This window comes from Mobula hypostoma, chromosome 9 (assembly GCF_963921235.1).
Source record: "Mobula hypostoma chromosome 9, sMobHyp1.1, whole genome shotgun sequence".
Lineage (NCBI taxonomy): Eukaryota > Metazoa > Chordata > Chondrichthyes > Myliobatiformes > Myliobatidae > Mobula > Mobula hypostoma.
Window position 1 is genome coordinate 83,374,699 of NC_086105.1, and position 20,328 is coordinate 83,395,026.

The 20,328-nt window shown below is 43.3% G+C and overlaps 1 protein-coding gene across 1 annotated transcript in view; it reads right to left on the reverse strand.

The window, feature by feature from the left end:
• Nucleotides 1–20,328, reverse strand: part of LOC134352259 (transient receptor potential cation channel subfamily A member 1-like) — a 130,342-nt gene that overhangs the window by 35,638 nt on the left and 74,376 nt on the right. Inside the window, exons 14-16 of the mRNA XM_063059549.1 lie at nt 12,472–12,590; nt 11,490–11,688; nt 8,927–9,128 (exon numbers count right to left, since the gene is read on the reverse strand). Of these exons, the coding sequence (XP_062915619.1) occupies nt 8,927–9,128; nt 11,490–11,688; nt 12,472–12,590 (520 nt within the window). The remainder of the gene's footprint in view (nt 1–8,926; nt 9,129–11,489; nt 11,689–12,471; nt 12,591–20,328) is intronic.

The window sequence follows — 20,328 nt, forward strand, 5'->3', positions numbered from 1 at the left end:
TTACACCCTACATCCAGTCTACTGTTTGGGGGCCTGTAGATAACTCCCATTAGGGTCTTTCTACCCTTAGAATTTCTCAGTTCTATCCATACTGACTTTACGTCTCCTGATTCTATGTCCCCCCTCGCAAGGGACTGAATATCATTTCTCAGCAACAGAGCCACCCCACCCCCTCTGCCCATCAGTCTGTCCTTTCGATAGGACGTATACCCTTGAATATTCATTTCCCTGACACTGTTCACTTGAAGCCATGTCTCTGTTATTCCCACAACACCATACTTACCAATTTCCAACTGTGCCTCAAGCTCATCCACTTTATTTCTTATACTTCGTGCATTCATATATAATACTTTTAATTCATTACTCCCCTCAACTCCCATATCAATTCCTATTTCACTTGTCCATACTGTACGATCCCTTCTTGAGCTTTCTGCTCTGTTGATTCTGCTGTCATTCTTATCTTTTCTTATTCTCACTTTCCCTTTAACTCCATCCTTGTATTTCCAGTTCATCCCCTCCCCCCCACTACTGGCAGATGGAGTGAAGGAAAAGTATCCTCCTCTGAGGATGCGACGAAAGATTATTGCTGAAGCAGGAAAGGGAAGTCACTCTCTGTGTAATTCTGGAATCGTTTGAATACTCAGTATTATAACTGGATAAGCTACACAGGAATGAATTCGTTCTGGAGCATCACCATACCTCAAGATGCTGATCACACAGGGGCTAAATTTTGACTTTGTTGGTAACGCAGCATAGTTAGAAGCAGATGGATAGCTTCCTATTGGATTACCTGATTTCTATTCTCACTGAAGCCCATATAGAAGAGAGTGGGGTAAAGTTCCTATTCCCAAATAACCTTAGCTTTGTTATCATTTACTGCAGATGATGTCAAGCTCTGTTCACCATTTCTTCTCTCTGCATTGTCCCAGTAATGCAAATTAAAAATATCTCCAACTGGACTGATATCTCTTACAGGATATGTTTTATCTTACACCAGCTATTCTTTAGTTTTATAAAGAGAGATTAGCTTCATTTGTCACATGTACATTGAAATGTACAGTGAAATGTGTCATTTGTGTCATATCAAATTCTGCTCAGCAGCCCACTTGTGTCACCATGCTCCAGTGCCAATATAGAATATCCACAACTTACTAACCCATATGTCTCTTGAAAAGTGAGAGGAACTGGGAAGACTTGGAGGAAACCTACCCAGTCACAAGGAGTACGTACAAACTCCTTCTGCTTTACTTCCCTTATACTTTGCTCCTATCACCTTAAAATTATGCTCCAGAAATTAGCCATTTCTGCACTGGAGAAAGGTCTCTGGCTATCCACTTTATCTATCATTTTGTACCCTTCTATCAAGTCGCCTCTCATCCTCTTTCACTGCAAAGAGAAAAGCTCATTCAACCTGTCTTCATATGCCATGCTCTCCAATCCAGGCAGCATCCTGGTGAATCTCTTTTGTACCCTCCCTAAAACTACTACATCCTTCCTATAATGAGGCAACAAGAAATGAACACAATATTCCAAATGTGGTCTAGCCAGTGTTTTATAGAGCTGCAACATTACCTCATGGCTCTTAAACTCAATTCCCCTACTAAAGGCGGCCAATACAACATATGCCTTCTTAACAACCCTTTCAACTTGCATGGCAATTTTCTGGGATCGCTCGACATGGACACCAAGAGCACTCTGTTCCTCCATTAGTTATGATTCTATAATACATTGTTCTCTGTCCATGGGACACCAGCAAACAGTTGGATGTTTACAGCATTTGATAGCATTGAACTATTAATACCTGCTTTAAATTTCAGGTCTTTTAACACTGGAATCAATTATTTATGTTATCATGCTTCATATGAAATGTCTGCAAGTCTCATACAAACTTAAAGTCTTATCCATCTGTGCCGAACAATTAATCTGCCTAGTCCCATTGTCCTGCACCATAATCCTCCATACACCACTCATTCCACAGTCCTATCACCTTCTGGATGAAGATCTCCCTCATGTTCCCCTTAAACAAATCACCTTTTACTCTTAACTTATGGCCTCAGTTTGTGGTCTCACCTAACAGTAAAAAAAGCCTGCTTGCATTTACACTATCAATATCCCTCATAATTTTGAAAACCTCTATTAAATCTCCCCACAATCTTCTACATTCTAAGGAATGAAGTCCTAACTTATTCAATCTTTCTCTATGACTAAGGTCCTCGTCCCAACAATATCCTTGTAAATTTTCTCTGCACTTATTTAATCTTATTTACATCTTTCCTGTAGGTAGGTGAGCAAACTGCACACAATACTCCAGATCAGGCCTCACCAATGTCTTATACAACTTTAATAGAACATCTATGTTTCTATCCCATCTCCATCTCCTGTACTCAATACATTGACTTCTGAATGCAGACCCTATCTGCCTGTGAAGCTGCTTCCGGTGAATTTTGAATGCGTGTTCCTAGATCCATCATCTCTCAATGCCCTACTGCTCACCATGTAAAACCTACCCTGACTGGTTCTCCTAAAGTGCAGCGCCTCTGTCATGGTCCGGATCGGGGTCCCTTTAAATTTATAGACAATAGACAATAGGTGCAGAAGTAGACCATTCGGCCCTTTGAGCCTGCACCGCCATTCTGAGATCATGGCTGATCATCTACTATCAATACCCGGTTCCTGCCTTGTCCCTATAACCCTTGATTCCCCTATCCATAAGATACCTATCTAGCTCCTTCTTGAAAGCATCCAGAGAATTGGCCTTCACTGCCTTCTGAGGCAGCGCATTCCACACCTGCACAACTCTCTGGGAGAAGAAGTTCCTCCTCAACTCTGTCCTAAATGACCTACCCCTTATTCTTAAACCACGACCTGTGGTACTGGACTCTCCCAGCATCTGGAACATATTTCCTGCCTCTATCTTGTCCAATCCCTTAATAATCTTATATGTCTCAATCAGATCCCCCCCAATCTCCTTAATGCCAGCGCGTACAAGCCCAGTCTCTCTAACCTCTCTGCGTAAGACAGTCCGGACATCCCAGGAATTAAACTAGTGAACCTACGCTGCACCTCCTCCACAGCCAGGATGTCCTTCCTTAACCCTGGAGACCAAAACTGCACACAATACTCCAGGTGTGGTCTCACCAGGGCCCTGTACAAATGCAAAAGGATTTCCTTGCTCTTGTACTCAATTCCCTTTGTAATAAAGGCCAACATTCCATTAGCCTTCTTCACTGCCTGCTGCATTTGCTCATTCACCTTCAGAGACTGATGAACAAGTACTCCTAAACAACAGGAATTCTGCAGATGCTGGAAATTCAAGTAAAACACATAAAAGTTGCTGGTGAACGCAGCAGGCCAGGCAGCATCTCTAGGAAGAGGTGCAGTTGATATTTCAGGCCGAGACTCTTCGTCAGGACTATCTGAAGGAAGAGTGAGTAAGCGATTTGAAAATTGGAGGGGGAGGGGAAGATCCAAAATGATAGGAGAAGACAGGAGGGGGAGGGATGGAGCCAAGAGCTGGACAGGTGATAGGCAAAAGGGATACGAGAGGACCATGGGACAGGAGGTCTGGGAAGAAAGATGGGGGGGGGGACCCAGAGGATGGGCAAGGGGTATATTCAGAGGGACAGAGGGAGAAAAAGGAGAGTGAGAGAAAGAATGTGTGTATAAAAATAAGTAACAGATGGGGTATGAGGGGGAGGTGGGGCATTAGTGGAAGTTAGAGAAGTTGATGTTCGTGCCATCAGGTTGGAGGCTACCCAGACGGAATATAAGGTGTTGTTCCTCCAACCTGAGTGTGGCTTCATCTTTACAGTAGAGGAGGCCGTGGATAGACATGTCAGAATGGGAATGGGATGTGGAATTAAAATGTGTGGCCACTGGGAGATCCTGCTTTCTCTGGCGGACAGAGCGTAGGTGTTCAGCAAAGCGGTCTCCCAGTCTGCGTCAGGTCTCACCAATATATAAAAGGCCACATCAGGAGCACCGGATGCAGTATATCACCCCAGCCGACTCACAGGTGAAGTGTTGCCTCACCTGGAAGGACTGTTTGGGGCCCTGAATCGTGGTAAGGGAGGAAGTGTAAGGGTATGTGTAGCGCTTGTTCCGCTTACACGGATACGTGCCAGGAGGGAGATCAGTGGGGAGGGATGGGGGGGACGAATGGACAAGGGAGTTGTGTAGGGAGCAATCCCTGCGGAATGCAGGGAGGCGGGGAGGGAAAGATGTGCTTAGTGGTGAGATCCCGTTGGAGGTGGTGGAAGTTACGGAGAATAATATGTTGGACCCAGAGGCTGGCGGGGTGGTAGGTGAGGACCAGGGGAACCCTATTCCTAGTGGGGTGGCGGGAGGATGGAGTGAGAGCAGATGTACGTGAAATGGGGGAGATGCGTTTAAAAGCAGAGTTGATAGTAGAGGAAGGGAAGCCCCTTTCTTTAAAAAAGGAAGACATCTCCCTTGTCCTAGAATGAAAAGCCTCATTCTGAGAGCAGATGTGGCGGAGATGGAGGAATTGTGAGAAGGGGATGGCGTTTTTGCAAGAGATGGGGTGAGAAGAGGAATAGTCTAGATAGCTGTGAGAGTCAGTAGGCTTATAGTAGACATCAGTGGATAAGCTGTCTCCAGAGACAGAAACAGAAAGATCTAGAAAGGGGAGGGAGGTGTCGGAAATGGACCAGGTAAACTTGAGGGCAGGGTGAAAGTTGGAGGCAAAGTTAATAAAGTCAACGAGCTCTGCATGCGTGCAGGAAGCAGCGAGTACTCCTAGATCTCTTTGTATTTCTCCCTTACCTAACCTCACACCGTTCAGATAATAATCTGCCTTCCTGTTCTTGCTCCCAAAGTGAATAACCTCACACTCATTCACATTAAACGCCATCTGCCAAGTTTCTGCCCTCTCACCCAGCCTATCCAAGTCACCTTGAATTCTCCTAACATCCTCATCACATGTCACACTGCCATCCAGCTTAGTATCATCAGCAAACTTGCTGATGTTATTCACAATGCCTTCCTCTAAGTCATTGACGTAAATCGTAAACAGCTGTGGTCCCAATACCGAGCCCTGAGGCACCCCACTAGTCACCACCTGCCATTCCGAGAAACACCCATTCACTGCTACCCTTTGCTTTCTATCTGCCAACCAGTTTTCTATCCATGTCAATATCCTCCCCCCAATGCCATGAGCTCTGATTTTACCCACCAATCTCCTATGTGGTACCTTATCTAATGCCTTCTGAAAGTCAAGGTACACCACATCCACTGGATCTCCCACGTCTATCTTCCTGGTTACATCCTCGAAAAACTCCAATAGATTAGTCAAGCATGATTTGCCCTTGGTAAATCCATGCTGGCTCGGCCCAATCCTATCACTGCTATCAAGATATGCCGCTATTTCATCTTTAATAATGGACTCTAGCATCTTCCCCACTACTGATGTTAGGCTAACAGGGCAATAGTTCTCTGTTTTCTCCCTCCCTCCTTTCTTAAAAAGTGGGATAACATTAGCCATTCGCCAATCCTCAGGAACTGATCCTGAATCTAAGGAACATTGGAAAATGATCACCAATGCATCCGCAATTTCCAGAGCCACCTCCTTTAGTACCCTAGGATGCAGACCATCTGGACCTGGGGATTTGTTAGCCTTCAGTCCCATCAGTCTACTCATTACCGTTTCCTTCCTAATGTCAATCTGTTCCAGTTCCTCTGTTACCCTATGTCCTTGGCCCATCCATACATCTGGGAGATTGCTTGTGTCTTCCCTAGTGAAGACAGATCCAAAGTACTTATTAAATTCGTCTGCCATTTCTCTGTTTCCCATAACAATTTCTCCCAATTCATTCTTCAAGGGCCCAACATTGTTCTTAACTATCTTCCTTCTCTTCACATACCTAAAAAAACTTTTGCTATCCTCCCTTATATTCCTAGCTAGCTTGCGTTCATACCTCATTTTTTCTCCCCGTATTGCCTTTTTAGTTAAGTTCTGTTGCTCCTTAAAAATTTCCCAATCATCCATCTTCCCACTCACCTTAGCTCTGTTATACTTCTTTTTTAATGCTGTGCTATCTTTGACTTCCTTTTTCAACCACTGTGGCCACTTTCCCCCCTTTGAATCCTTCCTTCTCCGGGGGACAAACTGATTTTGCACCTTGTGCATTATTCCCAAGAATACCTGCCATTGCTGTTTTACTGTCTTTTCTGCTAGGATATCCGACCAGTCAACTTTGGCCAGCTCCTCCCTCATGGCTCCATAGTCTCCTTTGTTCAACTGCAATACTGACACTTCTGATCTGCCCTTATCCCTCTCAACTTGCAGATAAAAACTTATCATATTATGGTCACTACCTCCTAATGGCTCCTTTACTTCAACATCACTTATCAAATCCTGTTCATTGCACAATTTAGCTTGTTTATGTTACAATCCGGACCGTTGACTCCCTGTTTTCGCGTGTCCCTCGACTTTGGTGATTAGAGGCAATTAACACCCGGCTGAACTGGTAGTTTATAGTCTCCGGCTTTCAGCCGTTCGGTGCGGGAGCGTTTGCAAATTCACCAAGGTATGGCATGCCAATGTCATCTGGCCAGAGCAAGCCTAGTCTCCTCCTGAAGCGACTGCCAGTAATTCACCTTTCCTCACTGGAGCAACCTTGTCAAGTTACCTCGCCAAAGCGAGCTTGCAAAGTTTCCTTACCGAGGTGGGTCCGTCAGTTAATCTGCCGGAGGGAATCAAGAACTGCTGTTTACTGTTCCTGGGCCAAGTCGAGAGCACGCCACTACCCGGAGGCTCCAAGCCAAGTCCTGGCTCTGGCGGCATTCAAGCTCCAAGTCAAGTCCTGGCCCCACTGGCATTCAAGCTCCAAGTCAAGTCCAGGCCCTGGCGGCATTCAAGCACCAAGTCAAGTCCTGGTCCTGGCGGCCTCCCAGTTCTGAGTCAAGCCCTGGCCCTGGCTGTCTGTGATTCCTGTCCTACTCCCTTGTCTGAATCCCTTCTCTGCCCCTCTCGCCTCTAGCCCTCGTCTGCAGCCCCCGCCTGCACTTCGGACTGGTTCCATCACCGGAGCTAGATAGGTACTGTCTGGTGTTCATTTTTGTTGGTCTTGTCTTGTCTTGTCCTCACCTCCGTGGGGTAAGTCAGGCTGTCTTACTGTTGTCCTGAGGAGGTTCATGAGTCCCGGCCCTATGTCCAGTACACAAGGAGGGGTCCCGGCTCTCTGTTCTGTGTGTGAGTCCCGGACCTATGTCCTGTATCTAAGGAGGGGTCCCGACTCTGTGTTCTGTGTATGTGTCCATGGTTCCATGTACCTGCTCCCCGAGACCGAGGCTCTGTGTTCCCATGTTCCTCCTTTCCCTAGCCCATGTCATGTCCTTGCCTAGTTCTGGGGTCCGAGCCCGAGGCAAGACCCAGGTACTGGGTCCTTGCCCAGTCTCTGGCTCGGAGTCCATACCCTAGCCTCTTCATGTCTCCTCTAGTTCTGGGAGCCAATTCCGAGTCCTAGCCCAGACCCTTCGTCCCAGCCTGGTCGTAGTCCTCAGTCCTTGTCCAGTTCGCTACTCCTGCTCCTGCCTAGCTCTCATGGTATTGAAAAATAAACTAAATCTAAGTAACCTCATAAGATGTGTCTTGCATTTGGGTCCACCCTTGCTCCCAATCCCCCTGCCAGTGTGACAGCCTTGCGCTTGTCTGCATTGAATTCCATCTGCCATTTTTCAGCCCATTCTTATAATTGATCCAGATTCTGCAGCAGCCTTTGATAGTCTTTCTCGCTGTCCACTACACCCCAATCTTGGTGTCATTTGCAAATTTACTGATCCATTTTACCACATTATCATCCAAATCATTGATAAAGATGACAAACAACATCAGACCCAACACCAGTCACTGTGGCACACCATTAGTCACAGGCCTCCAGTCAGAGAAGCAACCACTCTCATTGAAGCCAATATCTAATACAATTTACTATCTTATCTTGAATGCCAAATGACTGAATCTTCTTGACCAACCTCCCATGCAGAACCTTGCTAAAGTCCATGTAGACAACATCCACTGCCTTGACTTCATCAACTTTCCTGGTAGCTTCTTCAACAAACCGTGTAAGATTGGTTAGACGTGATTTATCACACACAAAGCCATGCTGACTATCCCTAATCAGTCTATGTCTATCCAAATACTTATATATCTGGTCCTTTAGAATACCTTCCAATAACTTTCCCACAGCTGATATTCGGCTCATCAGCCTCTAATTTTCCTTCTTATTCTTAAGCAATTCTTAAGCTATCCTCTAAACCTCCGGCACTCCACCCTCTATAGGCTGAGGATACTTTAAATATCCCTGTCAGGGCCCCTGCAATTTTTGCACTGTCCTCCTACAGGGTCTGAATGAACACCATATCAAGCCCTGGGGATTTATCCACGCTAATTTGCCTCAAAACATCAAGCACCTCCTCCTCTGTAATCTGTATAGGGCCCATGGCCTCACTATTGCTTTGCCTCATTTCTATAATCTCTGTGTCCATCTCCCAAGTAAATACAATGCAAAAATCCTTTTAAGATCTCCTCCATCTCTTTCGACTCCACGCATACTGTAGATGACCACTCTGATCTTCCAGAGGACTAATTTTGTCCCCTGCTATGCTTTTGCTCTTAACGTATCTATAGAAGCCACTAGAATTCTCCTTTAATTTTGTCTGGTTTTAGCCCTCCTGATTTCCTTGTTAAGTGTTTTCTTACATTTCTTATACTCAAGTACCTCATTTGTTCTGACCTAACCATACTTTCGGATCCTTACCTTTCATTCTGGACCCGAGATTGTTACTTGTTAACAATACCCAACACAACAGCACATAAAAGTACTCCATTTCTCTATTCCACTTTATGGTTCAGATTATGCTGCACTTGATTTGACCAATTGTAATAATAATGAAAGATTCTCATTACCTTTATTTGAATGGTAACTTTCTTGAGATCATCTTCTTGATCTATTGTAATATCATCATCAAAAAATATTTCCAAAGGTGCACAGAATGTGTGAACATATTCTTGAAACTTTTTCTTTCTTTTCTCATTCAGATGGTCTTCAACGTACAGAACAATGCTAGCCTGTTGCATGGCTGCATTGGCATTTGCATTGTCATATACTCTAAAATAAGAACCAGGAACAATCTTTAGATGCACATCCAGAATATCAGTGATAGTTACAAGAAAGCATTAGACAGGTTTCCTCATTCTTCCAAGCCAAAATATATAATCTACCATAGCTTGAACTCTAAGCCACCTGCTGATTCATACCCTTAAACTCAATAATGCTCTATATTCCCTAAAGGTAATCAAGTGCAATATAGGAAATATATTTTCTTCCACAACTTCTCAATCTTGCCTTCTAATGACTTACATTTATCATTATGTCTTGATTGTAAAATCTCAATAAACACGGAAACAGCTATATTCTCCCAAAATTCAACCATTTACCCTTATAATCTTCAAATTTTCCAAAATCGTTTTTCATATTTTTTTTGAGAGAGTCAATTGTCACAGAAGGAATGCTTTTTCTAAATGCATTGGCTGGTGGTTGGAAGATAATTGGCACTCTAATTTTCATGATAAGTTTGACTGCTCCCTACATCTCGATTCTTGATTGAATTTAAATATCAGGGTTCAATTACTGCTGCTGTCTGTAAGGAGTTTGTACATTCTCCCTGTGACTCTGTGGGTTTCCTCTGGGTACCTGGTTTTCTCCTGCATTCCAATACATTAGAACTAGGGTTAGTAGGTTGGAGGCATGCTTTGTTGGCATTGGAAGCATAGCAACACTTGCAGGATGTCTCCAGCACAACCTTGAGATGTTGTTGATGTAAATGATGCATTTCATTGCATGCATATCTTTGACAAGTAAAACTAACCTTATCTTATAAATCTTTGTGGAAATGGGAGAATATATCCTCAATAAAGGTTCCTTTATCCATCTTGCCATGTTGAAAACGAACTTCTCAGAAGTTTATCTCAGGCATTTTCCATGTGTTTTTTTTACAGGATTCCCTCCAAACAGCACACCAGACTGTCAAATCTGCTGCCAATGATTAGGAACTCAGGATCAAAAGTCCTCAGTCATAATATTCTAAGAAAATTATATTTGACCTTTGTTCCCCATTCCCCATCATATTTTTGGGATCCGCTGTAGTCAGTTATGGAAGTGTAACTAAAGTGATGATATCCTATTGTTCCATTTGTCTCTCCAGTTGTTCCACTCTAACCTCACTGTTCAGATATAACAGCTGATGGGAAAAGTCAAAAAATAAGGCCAGGCCCATCAAGATGGCTGCTTATTGTATATAATTCACAGCCAAAATATTCAGATGGTTATTTATTTATTTAGAGATACTGTGTGGAACAGGTTCTTTCGGTCCAACAAGCTGCACAGCTCAGCAACCTACCAGTTAAACTCTAGCCTAATCACAGGACAATATACAAAGACCAATTAACCTACTGACCTAAACACGAGGGATTCTGCAGATGCTGAAAATACAAGCAACACACATCAAAGTTGCTGGTGAACGCAGCAGGCCAGGCAGCATCTCTAGGAAGAGGTACAGTCGACGTTTCGGGCCAAGACCCTTCGTCAGCAACAACCTGGCACTCAACGTCGGTAAGACGAAAGAGCTGATTGTGGACTTCCAGAAGGGTAAATCGAAGGAACACATACCAATCTTCATAGAGGGATCAGAAGTGGAGAGAGTGAGCAGTTTCAAGTTTTTGGGTGTCAAGATCTCCGGTCCCAACATATCGATGCAGTTAAAAAGAAGGCATGACAGTGGCTATACTTCATTAGAAGCTTGAAGAAATTTGGTATGTCTGCAAAAAACATTCAAAAATTTCTATAGATGTACCATGGAGAGCATTCTGACAGACTGCATCGCTGTCTGGTATGAGGACGGGGGGGGGGGGGGGTCGGTGAGGAGCGCTACTGCACAGGACTGAAAGAAGCCACAGAGGGTTGTAAATTTAGTTGGCTCCAACTTGGGTACTAGCCTACAAAGTACCTAGAGCATCTTTAAGGAGCAGTGTCTCAGAAAGGCAGCATCCATTGTTAAGGACCTCCAGCACCCAGGGCATGCCCTTTTCTCACTGTAGGTAGGAGGTACAGAAGCCTGAAGGCACATACTCAGCAATTCAGAAACAGCTTCTTCCCCTCTGCCATCTGATTCCTAAATGGACATTGACATTGGACATTGAACCCTTGGACACTATCTCACTTTTTCAATATATAGTATTTCTGTTTTTTGCATGATTTTTAATCTATTCAATATACGTATACTGTAATTGATTTACCTGCTTATTTATTATTATTTTTTCTTCTTCTAAATTATGTATTGCATTGAATTGCTGCTGCTAAGTTAACAAATTTCACGACACATGCCGATGATAATAAACCTTATTCTGATTCTGAGTATGTGCTTACCCATTAAACTACCAATAAATGCTATGATATTTTTCGTTCCTGTACCTTTGGAAGGTATCTGAAAGTAATGCTATGAGAAGGTTGATACAAAGTATGCTTGACACCCCCAGAAAGGTTCCACAGAGTAAATATGCCATTACTGGGTCTCTTGCATACATCTCCTCAAATCCATAGTCATCAACCAGTGTAATGCGAAAGACAGTAAAAAGCATCTGGGGTATGGTTGACATACTTGGAACAAGACCTGTAAGCAAGAAAATAACAGGGAAAGCTTACATGTGAGCAAATGTTGTCACCAGCTATTCATGCCTTCTGTGGTTATTTATTTTGAACTTCAGTTCTCATGCCCAACGCCATTGGCATGTATCACTGATCCCAAGGTGAAAGCTACTAACCATATCATGGTTCCTGACAGTGAGTCATTAACACAACTGGGGAGATGTTTTTGTTTCTGTTTGGACACAACACTGGGATATTCACTTTGATTCCATTCCAGAATCAGCAGGGTGACTATTTGAGTTAAGTGAAGACTTACAGTTAAATCACAGTTCTGCAATACTTGTGAAGCTCTCAATGCTCAGATAATAGGGTTGAAATTCCCTTTTAACAAGGAAAGGGAAATACATGTTAATGATTCACTACTGAAACCACATTCAAAAGGAAAACTATGTTTTACGCTCACACCCTTCATTAACTCCATCTGAACCTCAAACAATGCCCAGAAATGCATACAGTTTCTTAGAACAACACACATCAAAGTTGGTGGTGAACGCAGCAGGCCAGGCAGCATCTCTAGGAAGAGGTACAGTCAACGTTTCGGGCCGAGACCCTTTGTCAGGACTAACTGAAGGAAGAGCTAGTAAGAGATTTGAAAGTGGGAGGGGGAGGGGGAGATCTGAAATGATAGGAGAAGACAGGAGGGGGAGGGATGGAGCCAAGAGCTGGACAGATGAAGAGAATTTTCCCTCACAAGTTGCAACCGATCACCACTTCCATCAATTAATCTGTAGGCAAACACACAACTTACCACCAAAAATGATCCAGAATGAACACGCAAAGGGAATGTAAAACTCTCCATAAAGAAAAAGGAACTTCAGGAGGTCCACAATGATTTTCCCAAGCATCACGATAAAGGGTCCCAGGGACCTGCACCAGAATATTAACAAAGTTGCACAATAAAGCTGCAGGTGTTAGCTTTGTAGATCACATGCTGCTTGGATGACCAAAGAGATCTTTGATAAACATACACATAGCATCCCAAAGCAGCACTAGTGAACAGAGCACAAAGAAATATTTCTAGAAGAATAGAATTGAAAATATCATTAAACACACAAAACTTGATTTGGAACTAAGTTGTACCAGATCTGCATTAGTTCTCAAATATCAATAGGGTATAAAGGCACTGAAAAAGATGCAAAAGCAGGATTACACTAGAACCAAAAGAACAGAGCAAGCAGAGACATCTGGATAGAATTTTCTCTCAAGAATGGGGAGGTATGGGGTTGCCTAGCATTTTAAAATAGACAGGTATATAAAGATTAGGCCGAATGGTGGCGCAGTGACATCAGCGCCGGACTCCAGAGTGAAGGTTCCCGTGTTCGAATCCAGTCAGGCCATACCTGGGCAAGCTTTCCATCCATGCCGGGTTGAGTGTCAAGCTCACAACTCGGCTTCGTAAAAAAAAACTGCACTGTGAGAAGGACATAGGGGACCACTCACAGAATCTTTCCTCCAAGACAACCACTTGAAAAAGTGGTCGCCGAGGCTCTGGCAGAGTATGGCGCACAAAAAAAAGATTATATGTCAGTGACTAATGCTGGTTGCCAATTGGACAAATTAGTCTTCAACAAATCACTCGTGCTTCAAGATGGATGAGAATGCCAGCTTATTAACACAATGAATAACTGAGATATGAAAGGAATTTAAATTAAAACATACGAGAGATGGGAACTTCTTGTGTACAGACTTGGTTCCTTTACTTAGGAAAGGGTTACAAGAATTGAGGGTAGTCCAGAAGAGATTCACTAGGCTAATTCCTCAGATGAGTGTGTTGTCCTGTTATGAGCAGTTCAACGGAACTCTTTGGAATTTAGAAGGGGCTATCTTATTGAAATATACAAGATACTAAAGGGGCACAACAAGGTAGATGTTGTGATATTTCCATCTGTGAGTTATCATTTGAAACTCAGGAGCATAGGAGTTTGATGAATCACTGCAATTCTCTACTTCAGTGGTCAAGTTTTCTCTAGACCACTGGGGGTATTTAAAGAGGAGGTAGAGAAGTTGAATGACAGAGGTATTGAGGAATATGTGGAATTTCCAGAGAAGAGAAATTGTGTCCTGTGACAGATGGGCCATGATTGTATTGAATGGCAGGACAGAATTGAAGAATTGAGTAGCCTACTTTTGCTTCCATTCGTGTTTGTGATAGAGATACAGCAGATAAAGAGGAGCAAGAAGAAGCATTAATACTTGGTAAAACAGCGGGGCCATCATATAAATGCAGACAATTTATTATGAGGAAGATAAAGGAGTTTTTAAAATACCAACTCTTTACATTAAACATAGATCCTGAAAAGTATTTCAAAAAAGTCATCTTTTTGAAATGTATACAGTGGCTCTTCTGTGAGTCACAAAATGTAATACTTTATAACATGGGCCCATTTCTCTGTAACAATGGCAGAGAATTGCCTCTCTCACGCCCTATAAAGAGCAGGGTATCTTATACTGGAAAAATTTATTCAGTTTCTTCACAGTCCCATTCCTCCTTCAGTGCCATATGCTCCTTCCACAGATTCCCCACATCAGATCCTCACTATCAGCAAGCAACCTCAAAAACAAATGGTAGGATGGTTTTCATTGTGAGATGATTTGAGTAAGGGATAAAGATGCAAAAAAGAAAGTTATCATGACAGATCCCAGATATGAAACTGCAGATTTTCTCATTCCATACATGCTGTTTGCCTCGCTGAGTATTTCCAACAAATTCTGATGTTATTTATAATTACAAGGAAACTTGGTAAAACTACAACTGGCATAGTGAGTACCATTTAGGTCTCCCAGCAGAAAGAAGAATACAAGTTAAGTGCAACAAAGGTCGACTCCATTGGTTCCAGGACAGTTTTCTTGCTGAGTGAAGAGAGATTGGGGAGATAGGTTCTCAAGTTCTGAAGATTGAGAGTGATCTCACTGAAACCTAAATATTCTTACAGGGTGTTGTGTTACAAGGGGATGTTGGGAGTGGACCCAAATGCAAGACACAGACACTGAAGTACTAGGAACAGGACAAGGTGTATCGAGATATCAAGGTGAGTAAGGAAGAACCGAGACTGGACGTGGACATGGGCCCTAGATGAGACAAGTCCTGGGCTAGGATTAAGACTAGGAAAGCAAGACCAGGACAAGGAACTTGGAACTAGGAGCCTGGGCTAGGACTCTGAGCCAGACTCTGGACAGGGACCTGGAACCTGTGTCTCAACTCAGGCTCGGACCCTGGATCTAGGCAAGGACGAGACGTGGTTACAGGACTGGACGTAGCTAGGCCACAGGACTGGACATGGAACTCCTGAACAGGACAAGACACATGGACTGGAGGAGAACACAAAGCCATGACTTGGACAGGATGAGGTTCTTGGACTAGGCTTAGACAAGACGAGGTTCTAGGACGTGGTTTGGACAGGATGAGAGACACCTGAACAGGATGAGGGAACTCCAGCACAGGACGTGGCTCTCGAACTAGGTTTGGCTCGGCTCTTGGACTCGGCTTGGTTAGGCTCTTGGGTACGGAGCTGGGACTCCTCCTTGGAGAGTAGGGCCGGGACCCTTCCTCGGACGCAGGGCCAGGACCCTTTCTTGGATGCTGGGCCGGGACCCTTTCTAGGATGCAGGGCCAGGATGACCACCGAGGTGAACTGCTGAGGATTCGGATGGGGACGATCCAGCAAAGGACGAGGAATCTCCAGCACCAGGCTGGGCGAGGTACCCCTGGGCTGGGCAAGGACACGAAGCTCAGACTTGGACAGGGCTGGAACACGGAGCTGGGACTTGGTCTTGGAACACAGGAACACAGAGTATTGGACTTGAGCACAGGTCGGGAACACAGATTCAGGACCCCTCCTTGGGAAGCACAGGATGTAGGGCCGGGGCTCGTACGCAGAACACGGACACTAAACACAAGGACTCAAAGAGACAGTTCCAAACTCAACAATAGATAGTTCCTTCTCTTGGCGCGGCAAGGCTCCATTCTCACTCCGGCGGTTGAACTTGACGGCGATACAGGATAGGTTGCAGGCGAAGGTTGCAGGTGGAAGGGGAAGAAAGAGCAAAGGAACAGTCCAGCAAACCATCCCTGGTTTGCAGAAGTATTTATGTGCCAGACCGAAATTAGAATCAGGCACATAACAGAACAAGGGAGAAAACAGGCAAACCCGGAACGAGGATTGATGGACCGGACCGTGAACCGGAATGCGGACTTCACGGACCGGACCATGACTTGTTGTGCATTTAATATTTCAGTAATATTTGAGTAATGTTGTAAATATATTGTTTGATTAAGCATTCTTCATTATTTACATAGTTCATTACAGGTTGTATATAAAGATCCGTGACTACAATATGTGATTACACCACCGTGTCTGTAGTGCGCACCTTGCCAACAGTAAAAACAAAGTACACTCATTTATCCCCAGGCTCCCTACATTTTTCATTCAATTAGTTTTGGAGTTACAAAACATAACTGTGGCAACGAGTAAATTTTAAAACAAACCCAAGAATACTGCCTACTTGTTGAAGTGCAGCAAGATGTTCGAGGTTAAAAAAAGCACAGCACATATTTTTCTTCACAAGAGGAGATGATCAAGTTAAAAGTAAGACAAGAAATAGATGAAATTCATGGGTTCTTAAATAGTGAGTACTGGGTGATATTAATAATAAATTATAAAAATGCAGAAATGGCTCGCTACATCAGAAAAATAGGTGCTTTTGATTGCACAATGGATAAGTGGATGATGTATACTGAACAAATTGAACAGTATTTTGAAGCAAATAAAATAGCCAACGAAATTCAAGTGCCACTTTTGCTGAATGCGTAAGGTGGAAAAACATACAGTTTGCTTAGGAGGTTGGCTGCTCCAACCAAACCAGCAGAAGTTAGCTCTGCCAATATCATGAAAGTAATGTAGGAACACTTAGAATGGAAACCATTGTGGATTGTAGAACATTTTACGTTTCATAAGTAGAATCAAAAGGAAGTGGAGTCCATTTCAGCTTACCTGGCTGAATGGAAGAGATTAAACGTTGTCATTTCAGTGATGGCCTCAATGATGCACTGGCAGATTGTTTAGTTTGTGGAATCTTACAAGAAAGCTTTCTAAAACAGCTCAACTCACATTTACATGAGCTGTTGGAATTGCTGTATCAATGGAAAAGGCATACAGAGATGCAAGTGATTTACAGTCAGGAATGAAAGTGAGCATGAACAAAATTGCAATGTCCAAACAGAAATCGACCTGGCTGAACAACTTGTGTTACCATTGTGGCAGGGCTCACATATACCAGACTAATGCAAGTTTAAAGGAAAAACTTGCAGAAAATGCAACAAAATAGGATACATAGAAAGAGCATGTTGGGCAAACAAAATTAAATGGACTGCACAGGGAAGAGAAAAAGATACAACTTCAAGTTGCAGTTTCAAAAAGAATGCTAATCTGCATGCTGTTGATAAAAAAAATTATAATGATTAGCGAGATACAGGACCGAGTAGCCTTGAAATTTAAGATGTGAAAACTAACGAGAGGCAAGCAATATGGCTAACATCAGAATTTAAAGGTAAATTAATTAAAATGGAATGGACACTGGCTCGGCTGTTTCAGTCATTTGACAAAATGAGTTTGAATTCAAAGATACTGAGATTTATCCACTATTTGCATGCCACATCCCCTGCAATTGAGTCAACTGAAAGCAAATTAAGATACTGGATGATGCCACAGCAGTGTTCACAGATGGCATTGGAAAACTCAAATGTATCAAGGGCAAAATAGAGTTAAATGAAAATGCCAGACCCAAGTTTTACAAAGCCCTGCCAGTTCTTTATATCATCTGTGATAAAGTACCCAGTGAGCTAGATTGCATGGAAGCTGAAGGAATTCTTTCCAGGGTTGGGTGGAGCCCCTTGGCAATGTCAGTGATCCCAGTATCTAAGAAGAATGGGACGGTCAGGATTTATGGTGATTTTAAGGTCACTATCAACCCAGAACTGAAAGTAGATCAATGCCCCCTGCCCAGGATAGAGGATATCTTTGCAAGCCTTTCCGGAAGAAAACACTTCAGCAAAGTGGACTTAGCTGAGGCCTACCTACAGATGGAGAAGGTAGAAGAGTCCAATGTGTTTCTCACCATAAACACTCACAAAGAGCTTTATCACTATAATGTGCTTATTTTTTGGAGTAGCTTCTTCTACACCTGCACTTTGGTGGAAAGCTATGGACCAGGTGCTGCAAAGCTGTCCTGGCACCCAGTGTTACCTGGATAACATCATTGTTACTGGTAAGGATGAGAAGGAACAACACCAGAATCTCAAATGGTGTTATAAACACTAGAAGAATATGGGCTCAGAGCACGATGCAACAGTTTGTTAAACCAATCATCACTTACCGTGGTTACACTACTGATGTACAAGAATTACATAAGTGTGCTGAAAAAAATTCAAACATTGGTGGATGCCCCAAGGCCAAAGGATGCATCACAGTTGTGGTCCTTTTTAGGATTTGTCAATTACTATAACAGGTTCCTGTCAAACCCAGCTACTGTGCTCCACCCCTTGAACTCATTACTACAGTTTGGGAAGAAATGGCAATGGACAAAGCAGCGTGAGGTGTCTTTCCAAAAGACAAAGGAAATGGTGACATCAGACACTGTATCGACACATTATGATCCATATCGTCCAGTGAAGCTTGCCTGTGATGCCTCACCTTATGGTATGAGGTGTCATGTCACATGTTTTAGAAGTGACCGCACCATAGCCTTTGCATTATCTTTCCTTACCGTTGCAGAGGTTCCGACGGGACATTGACAGGACATTGGTTTGAGGTATAAAACATTTTAACCAGTACCTGTTTGGGAGAGAGCTTACGCTCATTCCTGATCATCAACAACTACTGTCTATTTACAATCCACAGAAGGGTGGTCCACAAACAGCAGCAGCATGAGTGCAGAGACACAAGTACAAGATTGAATTCAAGGGGACAACTATTCATGGAAATGCTGATGGATTGTCCCATTAACCCTTGGAAAAGGAAATATCTGAATAATTTACAAAAGAGGACACTTCTCTTGCCGCGTTCTCACTAATGCAAATCAAAAGTTTCCCTATTACAGCAGAGATGATCCAAAGAGAAAGCAGAAAAGACCCCACACTGTCTCAGGTCTATATGGCAACCCAAAATAGATACCAGTGCTAGGATAAACTTATCCTTGATGGGGGTTGTCTTATGTGGAATTGAAAGTTGTTTTACCATCTAAGCTGAGAGCTAAAGTGTTGGAGGAGCTACATGTAGGTGGGGTCAAAATGTACGTGTTTGCTTGAAGTTTTGTCTGGTAGCCTGTGACAGATCAGTAAATTGAGTAGCTTGCCATGCACTGTTTGGGATGCCAACACATCCAGAAGATGCCAAAAGCAGCGTTTCTCTATCCCAGGGACCAGCCAGCATTGCCCTGGCAGAGGATTTATGTGGATTTCATTGGACTGTTCAGAGGGACAAATTTCTTGGTAGTAGTGGATGCAGCTACAAAGTGTCTAGAAGTGTTCCCAGTAGCCTCCACTACAGCCTCACATACTGTTGATGTACTGAGAAGCCTCTCCTCAAGGACTGGAGTTCCAGAACTATGGACCACAGTTTATTTCGCAAAAGTTTCAGTCATTCCTGAAAGTGAATGGAATAAGGCATATTACATCTGTATTGCATGACTCAGCTACAAATGGCTTCACAGAAAGGTTTGTCCTGAGTCTAAAGAACACACTGTGAGCAATATCAGAACACATTACACTGACACTGAATTAGAAGAAGGCCAATTTCCTGCTTGCATATCACAATGCAGCACACTCCACAACCAACAACTCACCAGCTATGCTGTTTCTGGGTCATCCCTTGCATTCACACTTGGATCTTCTCAAACCCAATCTCAGAAGGAGTATGCAGGACAAACAGAGGAGACAAACTGAAGGTCCCTCAAACAAGGAGGTTCAATGTTTCACTCCCGGACAAGCAGTTCTGATGAGGGACTATGCAGGTGATCTAAAGTGAGTACTTGGAAAGGTTAAGCACATAACTGGACCCACTCTCCTACACAGTGAAGACTGCATGTGATATCATTTGGAGATGACACATCGATCAGTTGAGGACAGTAGTGTCAACTGTTAGAGATGAAAGGGGTCTTGAGCTGTCAGAACCACTCCCTACAGTCCCAGAGTCAACTCCTACAACCACCAAGGAGGAGGCCCTAGAACTCGAGGTTGTTTCACAGCCACAAGTCTCTGCTGCCAAGCAGAGTGAAGTGTATTTAATATTGCAGTAATGTTTGAGTACTATTGTAAATATATTGTTTGATTAAGCATTTTTGGTATTTACAAAATTCATTATGGGTTATATGTAAAAGTTTGTGAATAGCATGCGTCATTATCGTCGTCGTTGTCGTGGCTATCCCTCGAGGTCGAGGATGATGGTCTTTGTTCTGTTGATCTACTTACGGGCTCTCAAGTGGCTTATGAGTCCAATCTTGGCTTTGAAAATTCTTCCGCATTCAGGGCAGGTAGTTCCAGATGGCAGATCGGGATTTGATTGTTACTGTCTCTCTTTCCATTTTCTTCTTTTTTCTTCTAATTCTGCAC